Here is an 11,354-nt window from a genome sequence, read left to right as displayed (position 1 = left end):
TTGTCATGATCCTGGGTCTGCTGACCCAGCGTTTTGTGTTTAGTTTATGTAGCCTTCAGGTTTCCTAAGTTTATCATTATCATGCCTAGGTGTTACTAGTTATTTTTCCCTCGTGTTTCCACTATGTTAAGTCTCCCCTGCTTTCATGTATTTTATGTCTGTGGCGTATGTTGTCTGTTCAGGTTGTCATGTTTATATCTCACTGTTTCCTGTCTTATTGTGAAGAGGTCTGGTGTGTCTGTGTTCATCGTGTTCAGTTTTACTCTCCCATTGTCACGTCGTTATGTTCATGTGTGTCAGCTGGTTCCCCATGTGTTGCCACTTCCCTCATTATCCTCCTGTGTCCATTTAGTCTGTGTGCTCTCAGCCATTCTTTGTCAGGTCGTCTGCTCATCCATGTCTCATCTCCAGGTACCCATGTCAGTTCATTATGGTTAAGGTTTTTCATGTTTTGTTATTAGTTCACCCAGTTTAGGTTATTGTTTAGTTTTCCCCCATGCCCTATTATTTTGTACCCTTGTTTCTTGCCTTATTAAACGGCTTGTTTTGTTAATCCACACCACGTTTTGGTCTGCGCTTGAGTCCTTCCCTGCAACACATACGGTCTGCCCCAGCCAGACCGTGACATAGGTGTGTAGGCAGGTAAAACTTATGACTGAAATCTTACAGAGAGAAGAGGAAAGATCAGTGTGTATCCTTTTATTCTGACCTTTTTCTGTTCTGCTGCTTAATTTTTCTATTGACTGAAGAAAAGTGAAAATAATTTGCTTTCTTTTGCCTTTTAGACATTAGTTCTCAAGTCACCATCACCACAAAGACTTTCCTGCGCTACAGAGAACTGAAGGTGTTGTTGGACAGCATCCAAAAATTCTACAACAACATAAAAGTGATTATTGCAGATGACAGCTTAGAACCAGAGCCAATTCACAGAAAAAACATGTTACATTACATCATGCCTCCAGCACAGGTATGTGTGGTAGATCCAAGAATTGGAATCACAGTTGTGTTTACTAAATATGCAATGTTGGTACAAACTGTCAGTTTGAATTTTCTACAAAACCAGATAAATCTCAGATATAATTCAGATTCTTGTATGTATGAATTTAAAATAAGTCTGACCTATGGTGGAACGGTTCACAGCCGAGTGTGAAACGGTGGGAATGAGCACCTCCAAATCTGAGACCATGATCCTCAGCAGGAAAAGGGCAGAGTGCCACTCCGCTTACGCTGTACTGGTCTGTTGTGGTGAAGGGTGAGCTGAGTGTAGAAGCGAAGCTTTCAATTTACCAGTCGATCTACATCCCTACCCTCACCTATGGTCGCGAGCAGTGGGTAGTGAGTAAAAGAATGAGAAATAGGCTTCCTCCGAAGGGTGGCTTGCCTCTCCCTGAGATAGAGTAAGGAGTTCAGCCATCCGGGAGGGGCTCAGAGTGGAGTAGGGCTCCTTCACATGGAGGAGGTGGCTGGGGAGAGGGAGGCTTGGGCTGCTTCTTTCGTGACACAGCCCCGGATAAGCAGAAGAAGGTGGATGGATGGATGAAATTTGTTTTTTGCTAATAAAACAAAAAACAGTGTTGCTTTACAATGACTTTTATTGTATTGATCACTTGAGAGCACCATTACACCACAGTGTAAAAGATTAAAATGTTAAGATTAAGATGTGAAAGATGTTTCCTTCCTCAGGGCTGGTTTGCAGGCAGAAATCTGGCTGTTTCCCAGGTAACCACCAAGTACTTCCTGTGGGTGGATGATGATTTTGTGTTTACAGAGAAGACAAAGATGGAGAAGCTTGTGGAGGTCATGGAGGCGAACCCTGAACTGGATGTGGTGAGAATGAAATAGCTCACATAAAGCATTTGCAGTTTATTTAAAATAATTTGAATAGAACATTAAAATGTAAATATAATACACCCATAAAATACACATGTTAGACTGATGTAATCCTTTTTTCCTTTATTACATCTGATCTAGTTAGGCCTTTTGGACCATGTAGCATGCCAACGTTTGGGGTCTTAACTTCACAATAACTTGCATGGAGCAGATCCTTTATAATCAATGAAGACAAAGGTTATTCTAGATTTTTGGGTTTACTGTAACATCTATTATTAACAAAGATCAGATGAGCAGTTATGACCACGCACAATAAAGTAAAGTTGGTGGAACCAGCTTCTGGACAGATGCATAGGTTACCTGAAAGACTAGTCTCATTTCTAGATTTGCTTTTCAAAAACAAGCATGACAAGTAGTGTCTACCTGAACATCGACTGAACAATATTGGAGCTTGCAGTGTAACAAGATGTTGTGTTTCTTTATTCGTATTAGGTTGGTGGGGCTGTAGAAGAGAACCAGTTTTATTTTACTCTTATATATGAGGAAGGAAAGGAAAATGAAGGTGGTTGCCTATACAGAAAGTCTCAGGGGAAATTCCACTCACTTCCTGGCTACCCACAATGCTTTTTGACTAATGGAGTAGTCAACTTCTTCCTGGCTCGTACAGATGCTGTACAGAAAGTTGGTTTTGACCCTAAGCTACAGCGAGTAGCACATTCAGGTAGGTCCAGATCTCAAAGAAGTTTATATTACAAATGACAGCAAGAGCATTTTGTGTTAAATATTAAATTCCAATTTCTAACTCTAGAGTTTTTTATGGATGGTCTGGGCTCTTTGCTGGTTGCATCATGTAGTCACGTATCCATTGGTCATCAACCCAAAACAACCGACAGCCAAATTTCTATATACGACGAATATAGACACCCGGGAGAAAATGATGAAGAATTCAAACTGCAGCTTCACTTTTACAAAAACAACCTTAAGTGCATTACATATGGATAGAAGATTCATTCAAAGAACATCAGTGTCACTTGTAATGTCATATTGTTTTGTCATGGTCCCAGGGTTATCTGAGTTTAGGATTCTCAGTGAATATAGCTGAGTTTGGCTCTCTGTTTGGATTTTATTCATCAAGATTTTTTTTCTTTATTATTCCTATAGAGATTAATATCTTGTGATGTTGGTGACACTGAATTCTGTTTTTACTTATTTTCTTTTGCTGTTTTGTCATCCTGTGTTTTCACTCATGTTTTCATTGTAAACCTAATACACTGAACTTTAAAACTTTATATATCTTCACAGAAGTACAAAACACGCTAAAATCTAATAGATGTTGTGAGTCATTTATCTATGCTACCTATGTTTATATTTAATAAAACCAAAGAAATAAATATACATACTGTAGAAGAATGAACAGTGTCGTAACAGTAATAGTTCCTTAAAATTTATACTTATGATAGTTTACACAGATGTAATCAGATGCCATAATTTCCCTTCTAACCACATGTTTGAATCCTGGTGTAAATGGGCTAAAGAGTTCACTTTTATAGAAGCAATGTTTACTGAGAGGGGGGTGGTTGTCAGTGAGCTTTAGATGCTGGTTTGTTGAATGGGTTATGTTGGTTTTTTGTTCAGTCTTTTACAGACAACCCACTAGTCTGAGATGTATAGGTCAAAGATTTATCCAAACAGGTGTGTATCTTGACCTCACACAGACATCTGAGTGCCCTATAAAAAGCTTTTGGACCCATCTATTATTTGTTAAGCAGAAAGAAAAACCCTAACTCACATTTCATGTATTGTTATAAGTTATGTAATATGTTTTTTTTTTTTAATAACAATTTAAAGATATGTAGTACAAAAGGCTCAAACAGGTTAAGTTCATTTCAGTGCATGTTTCAGAAACATATTGGAACTGCTTCCCTCTGTTGGCTCTTGTGCTTTGTGTTTATTTTTACTTCATTTAGCTTGTTTCCATTGATTTGTTGCACCTGTTTGGGGTTTTTTACACATGTGTTCCCCACTACCCAAATAAACGTGTGTGTGTGTATTTACTGCCTCGGTTTTCTCTTTGCCTTTCTGTCTCAGCACCTGTTATTCTTACTCAACACCTGTTTCTATTCATGGACTTTGTCTTCTGCAGCCTTTGTGGACATCCTCAAAGCCAAAGTACAGGTTTTTCTTTGGGTCCACATTATCCCCACCCCGTGACAGTTATCACTTAACTCTGCAGCTTTGCTCAGATTACCACAGTTTCATATTGTGATTGTTACCTGTTCCCAACTGTGGTTGACTCACCATGTTGATGATTTTGGCTACAACAGGAAGCTGCTTCCAGTTCTAAAGCATGGCCTGCTCATCACCAAACACGATGACATGTATAGATCCAGATACTCCCCTTAAGAGTTGGGAGAGAACAAAATCACAGCTAAAAGAGAGCCAATACATTCAAATGGCCAGAAAAACAGCTCTGTTTAAAGATATGGTAATTTAAGTCTACTTTGCACTGGTTTCATAAAATGAAGTTTTAGTGCTCATTCTGAAGAAGGTACTAAAACCATTATTTGAGCTCAAAATTACCTCTTTCAATTATGAATCATGATTAGTTGACATTTATAAAAACTATATATAAGTAACTGCATTGGGGGGGAAACTGTGACATTACGGTGATACTGAATGGAGTTATCATTTAAATCTGTAATTCTGCTCAGTTTAACAGTCACATATCGAGTTTCAGTTCATTCGCTATTCTGTCCCCAACTGTGGTTCACCCGTCATGTTCACAACAGGATTTTGGCTACAGCATGAAGCTGTTTTGTGTTCTAAAACATGGCCTGTTCAGCACCAAACACACTAAATCCAGTAAGAGGTAAAGAACATAACTTCTTTCTGTATGGTTAAATATTTGCTTGTTGTAAATAGGGACAAATGTGTAACTACATGCAGTACTGTATGAATAAAGAACTAACTTTAAATGAGGAACTCTTAAGTTTAATCAGATTCTTCCTCTTTTTCTGTGTTAACCCCACACAGATTCAAGACCTGAACCAAGAGGAGCTGCAGTATGGAAAGGAAAGGTACAGTCTATGATTGTATATGACCTAAATTTGTACAAATACCTGTTATACGCTAAGTTAAAAGCAAAGATGCACTCTGGGTAGTGACGTCATACAGTTGCATCGTTGCAAATAGTCAACCAGCACTTAGTTTAGTTGAAGATGAAAACAATCCGTCACACGAGGACGAGAGAGTGACGGAAAACTACTGGTGTCTACGCGGCTAATGCTTGACAATGGCAACAGCGACTGAGAGCGTTTGTTGTAAAGCACCAAAACTTTGAAGCCGTGTTGCTTAATCCAGATGTTCTTTGGGTAGCACTTGTTAGCCTCCATGACCGGTGTCCAGTCTTTAAGTGATAAGATTATGAATCCTGCTTCCGGGCCCAGTCTGCATTTAATAAGACTGTTGTGTTTTTAACATGTTTTAATGCTTTGTATCTTGTTCCATTTAATCTCAACAAGCCCCTAAAAACAGTCAGTGATCACTGTTGGCTTCTCTCGGCTTTTATTTCTGCTAATCACTTTAAAGCTCAGTTTTTAAACCCTTACGATGTACCTACAGCCCAGCCCATGCCACAGTGTGACCAACCTTGTATCGTGGATGGATTATCTCGGTGGTTCTCCTGACTGATGTTTGGTCCGTTTACAGCATCCTGCCGTGCGATTACATTTGCCCCTAACCATTGGGAACCCTCATATTAACTTTTATAGAATTGAAAAAAGTCCTCCATTCATTAGCGTTCGTCCTCCAGCTTTACTGTTTATGTTATGCTAACATGGCTTTGTCGCGCTAGCGGTCACATAGCACATCATTATATACCAGCTAGTCCAACTTCAGTAACCCTACAAACGTCACTGCTGTTTACTTTCCTGTCTTCATTTATGTCGGAAGTGATAGCAGAGCTGTACGTTTGAATTTGTTTCATAAATCCCTTTAGCTGGAAGCTAGCAAGCTAACTCCCTGCTAACTTCTAATTCAGTTAACCCTGTCATGCATGAATTATGACAACCTTAATTTTCTTCTTAAGCATTTTTAGTCATCTTTAGGCATGAAAAGATGAATAAAAATACTTAATAGACGTTGTCATGGGACATGGCGAAGGATCTACTGTATTCAGTCTCTCAACCACTTATGCAAGTTCACTGGCTTGACAGAAATGGTCAGGCCTTGTGTTTAAAAATAATAACGCAACATAAAAATTAAAACGTTCTTCATTCAAAACAGTACTGAAGTTAACATGTGTAATCAGCATAAGGTAACAAAATTTAAAAAAAAAACAATAACAAAAAAGTTGCTTTAAGTATGTTAAATATTTTGGGGGATTCATAGCACATCAGGGTCAAGAATTCACTATTAAATAATATGAATAAATATGCTATACTGTAGTAATGCTTTCTGATCTGTCAACAGGCATTTTGATGGCAACCGCAAGTTAATTAGTGGTTAATTAGCAAGTGTTTTCTTCATTTTTACACCTTCTACATTGAATCCAATATTTTGTAAATAATAATAATAATAAATAAATAAATAATAATAATAAATTAGATAATTTAAGGAAACATATCTGATCAAAACTAACAACATATTCAAAGCATTTTCCTTAAAATGACAGTTCTGTTAGCAAGCAGAAACTGAGACAGGCAGAAGAATAAACAGACACAAAGACAACATATCAAATTCATTGACATAGAAAAGACATTTTGTTGGCAAGCTAAGTACCTCCTAGCAGGTCTTAAAACAGCTCTGGCCCTTGTGGAGAATGCTTCCAAGTGTTAGAGCCTGTGGTAGAAGCTATTTTTTGCCATCTTTTATGCTCCTGAGCTCTTCAGCAGTCACATGGATATGTTGTACTTAGTCAAGATTAAATTTTGTTGAGTGATGATATGAGTTGCTAACTTATAACGTATTCATTCATCCAACATTCATTCAAGTTGGATGTCCAAAAAACTCCCTGAAAAGCCTTCAGCTGATCCAAAATGCTGCAGCAAGAGTCCTGACAGGGACCAGAAAGAGAGAGCAGATTTCTCATGTTTTGGCTTCCTGTTAAATCCAGAATTCAAAATCCTGCTCCTCACATACAAGGTCTTAAATAATCAGGCCCCATCTTATCTTAATGACCTTGTAGTACCATATCACCCTATTAGAGCACTTCGCTCTCGCTCTGCAGGCCTACTTGTTGTTCCTAGAGTATTTAAAAGTAGAATGGGAGGCAGAGCCTTCAGTTTTCAGGCCCCTCTTCTGTGGAACCAGCTTCCAGTTTGGATTCAGGAGACAGACACTATCTCTACTTTTAAGATTAGGCTTCAAACTTTAGCTTAAAGCTTTTTTTCTAAAGCATATAGTTAGGGCTGGACCAGGTGACCCTGAATCCTCCCTTAGTTATGTTGCAATAGACGTAGACTGCTGGGGGATTCCCATGATGCATTGAGTTTTTCCTTTCCAGTCACCTTTCTCACTCACTCTGTGTTCACAGACCTCTCTGCATTGAATCATACTTGTTATTAATCTCTGGCTCTCTTACACAGCATGTCTTTATCCTGTCTTCCTTCTCTCACCCCAAACAGTGTTATGAGACAACTCAGGTGGACCCAGATAGCAGACCACACGGGCACATTAGATGACAGTGCAGATGGTTTATTTACAGTGAAGGAGAAACATTAACATAGTTCAGGGATCGTGTGGGAACTGGAGGAGAACTCAAACGGTCTACGGGAAGGAAAAAGAGTGGCAAATGTGGATTACGTGAGGTAGGAGAGTTGGAGAGCTTACTGGTCACAAATCTTGGTAACAAGCTTGACTGAGCAATGTGAGGAACTGGTGACAGCGCAGGCATTCCAGGAAAAGACAAACTCTGAGGAACAAGCTGGTGACTGTCTGCCAGACCTCTTCCTGTCTGAGTTTCTGAGTGTTTTTGGTGAAAGAAACTGTATTCACTGACACCTTGACTTTCTTTGGAATTTCTTTGTGACTTACATTTTTAAGTCTTATGATGGTCTGTCTCTCTTCCATTGTTAATTGCTTTTTTCTCACCATTTTTGTAGCAACACACTACTTTCTGCAATACAATACTGTCCAACTGATGCTCACAACGGCATGGTACCACAGTGTATTCCAACACTGCTTTTATGCAGACAGAGGGGTTGTTTGTAAGTAATCCAGAGAAGTCAGAACATGCTGGCATTTATTTTTATCCTTAAGGCTAATATCTCATAATTAGCATGTTACACTTGGAGCATATTCGTCTTCTCTCTCTCAAATATTAACCCAACAACAACAACAAAAGTAACCCAACAAAGACCTGTACGAATCGTTGGGATTTATTTTTATCTGTAAGTATAATATCTCATAAATAGCATTGCATATTTGTGTTTTGTCTTTTACTGCACACAGTGTAGAATAGTCTTCACTCACTCTGATATCAACACACTGAGATCCCTACACAAGAATGTGGATGGGAGTTTTAGTACCTACAAGACAACGAGGCCATAAATCAGGTGCTGCTGGTGTGCACTCTCCCTTATTCTGACCAGAGGGCAAAAGATGGTTGCCATAGTAATGGGGCTTTGCTGGCAGAAGGCTTATCTCCAAATAAGGAGATGCTCAGAAAGCTGCAGAGAAAGAAATGTGAGCTGAAGCGCTGGATCTTAGCCAAATAAGGAGATCTGTGGCTTTCCTCCAACTCTTGACCAACTCTTGACCTTAGTATCCTGTTTATCACACGTAACTAAAAGCATTTACTGTCTGAGTGTGGTGCTCTTTTAGATCATCCTGGGATCAAAGAGACAGCCGTTTTCAACTCCAACCTTTGACTGCTTGAATAAAACAAAGATAAAGTCATATGTTAAGTTTGCATTGCCTTCTCTCATAAAAGAACTCAGCAGAATTAGTAGCACCAGCTTTCAATGCTTTCAACCTCCATTGCTGCAGTTTTAAATTGTTAACCCATTTTGTGTTTCCTGAAAAAGGCAATTTTTACATAGGCATCAGTCAACAGATCTTAGCATAATCTGATAAAATTCATATCGATCTCTGCTGCACTTGATGTAACCGACCACCACAGCCACTGTGTACCAGTCAATCACTGTTCTTTACTTTGAATCTATCACAGTACAGCAAACTTGTTTATCCTGCACTAAACTGCAGAATATTTTCATGCAGTGTTTAAATAGCAGTTAATCCACTTGAGTTTGATTTGCAGCACATTTCATAATATAATAAAAAAGATAATGTCACATTTTCCGGCACAATATCTGGTTTAAAAACACTCCTTATCTTTAAATCTAACATCTCTTCTTTCTCTCCTGTCCTCTTTCTTATCTTTCTCCATCTCTGACAGAAGTTAGTTCTTTTTCTTGTCTCTCCCTGTGAAATACAGAAGCTCCAAAAGTTGATTCTGTTCATCTGGACGTAGCGTTTTGTGGGAGAAACGTTTCGTCACTCATCCAAGTGACTTCTTCAGTCTCAGCTGACCCAGGGGAATCTACACCAAGCCTGTATGGTTTACCAAAAATACATAAACAGGGTGCACCTCTAAGTCCGATTGTCTGCATGATCAACTCGGTCACCTATAACATCTCCAAGTTTCTGGCTTCGATCCTCAACCCGCTGGTGGGCAGCTCTGAACACCACATCCAGGACACCCTGGATTTTGTTGTAATGTCCTGATGACACCTATTTTGTGATCCAGTGGATTATGGCTATGTTCACACTGCAGACGAAAGCGCATCAAATCTGACACCTTCGCACAAGAGAGAGCACAAGAGGCTAACACTGATGAGGTTGGGTAGTTTTCTGTACCCTGTTCATATTTTTGAGAACTCATATTAGTTAATAAGTTTTTATATGTATCTGTCTGATAGGTGTGGACAGTCCTACATTACCTGGCGGGTGAGTGGCTGTGGGTGGGTGGAGAAGAGATGCAATATGTGGATATCCCACGCTGCCTAATTGAAAGCTTCTGTGGTGTCCTTGAGAAGAACGGTGCTGCATCCTTTGGTATAAGAAATTGCCAGCTCAAAAGGAAGTTCTTATGCACTCAGAAAAATTATGGTTCTTAAATGGTTCTTCAGATGGCTTCATGGTTCTTTAAAGAACCATCATACGTCAAAGAACCTTTTTATTTTGTGGATGGTTCTTCAGCTATTACAAATGGTTCTTTAAAGTACAAAAGGTTCTTCATCCTTAGCAATTTAAGTTTGATGGTGTAAACGGCATAAATATTTACTCACTATAACGAGGCTGTGAATTATACTGTGTGTTTTCTTTGTGTGTATGTGTGTGCGAAGGGGGAGGGCGGGTTACCTGGCAATTACCCTTTAAGAGAACATGGTAGGTAACTGAATATTCAAATAAAAGTTAGAAATATTTGCTTAAAAATATACTTGTGGCAGGGGTGGGGGACAAAGCCTAAAGACCCTAACCCCCCCACACACACACACACCTAACCCCGCAAACACATTATGAATATGGTGAGTTAACAAACAGTAGACACAATACACACATTCAAATACTGTACTTTAGTTTTACATTTTAATAAAGCATTACTATTTTCTACTCCAAGGCATTACTTTTGAGATTATTATATATTTTTGAAAATATAGCATAATGATAATACTAGTTATTGTAAACTTTACAAACCACCCAGCAGTATGTAAAGTCAAACTATAAGATACAAGTAAATAACAATTGCAGAACAGAATGTCAGTGTAATGAACACACACTTTGTTTTGACAAAGCGCACTGCTTAGGTAAATGATCTGAGTAGTTGTTCATCACTGAGCAATTTGTTAATATGTGTTTCGAGCCAAATAAATGACAGGGAGAGAGAGTGACGTCAGACCACGTCATACTATAACCTCCCGGGAGCGGACGGAGGGGGTCAGTCGTTGGGATGCGCATGCGCAGACAGAGTGTGCGAGCGGCGGGCCTTGACCTTTCGGGGAAAAAACTAGTGATGGGCAGATGAAGCCCCATGAAGCACTGAAGCTTTTCATCCAATTGGTTCACCCCAACGCGAAGCTTCATGAAGCTTCATTTGCTCTAGCAGGACACCTACTGGACGTAAAAATAATAGCTGGCATGAATTTGAAGAGTGTGGCATTTTGCACACAGCCTGTAAATGTCAACAACAAAAGGAGTGTGTAAAACATCTATATTGTAGTGATGCAGTATACTGTGTATGTTTATACTGGCAGTATGGAAAATGATTATTTGGACATGCTTAAAATGGAAATGATCATTTACTGTGAGGTGAGGTGTGGTTGGGGTGTGGACAGTGGTTGTGCTTTTGTAACGTTGAGGTATGGACAGCTACACACTGAGGCTTTCCTGCCTGTTCACATTTTATTCTGTAAAAACTAAATTGTCACTGCTTTTACGACCTTTTTAGTGGGGAGAACATAGCTAGGATTTAATGATTTAACAAATCTTTTGAATCCTTTGTCCTCCACAATGCTAAATGGCTG

The 11,354-nt window shown here is 39.1% G+C and overlaps 1 protein-coding gene across 1 annotated transcript in view; it reads left to right on the top strand.

Annotated features, from left to right (window-relative positions):
* LOC102206539 (beta-1,4 N-acetylgalactosaminyltransferase 2-like) overlaps positions 1 to 3,652 on the top strand; it is a 19,035-nt gene extending 15,383 nt beyond the window's left edge. Inside the window, exons 5-8 of the mRNA XM_005750857.1 lie at positions 786 to 967; positions 1,684 to 1,827; positions 2,323 to 2,551; positions 2,639 to 3,652. Coding sequence (XP_005750914.1) covers positions 786 to 967; positions 1,684 to 1,827; positions 2,323 to 2,551; positions 2,639 to 2,832 — 749 coding nt within the window. The 3' untranslated portion in view covers positions 2,833 to 3,652. The remainder of the gene's footprint in view (positions 1 to 785; positions 968 to 1,683; positions 1,828 to 2,322; positions 2,552 to 2,638) is intronic.
* The last annotated feature ends 7,702 nt before the right edge of the window (positions 3,653 to 11,354 follow it).

This window comes from Pundamilia nyererei, unplaced genomic scaffold, assembly GCF_000239375.1.
Source record: "Pundamilia nyererei isolate P.nyererei 1_Seehausen unplaced genomic scaffold, PunNye1.0 scaffold00290, whole genome shotgun sequence".
Lineage (NCBI taxonomy): Eukaryota > Metazoa > Chordata > Actinopteri > Cichliformes > Cichlidae > Pundamilia > Pundamilia nyererei.
This window is presented reverse-complemented; position numbering and strand designations above follow the sequence as displayed.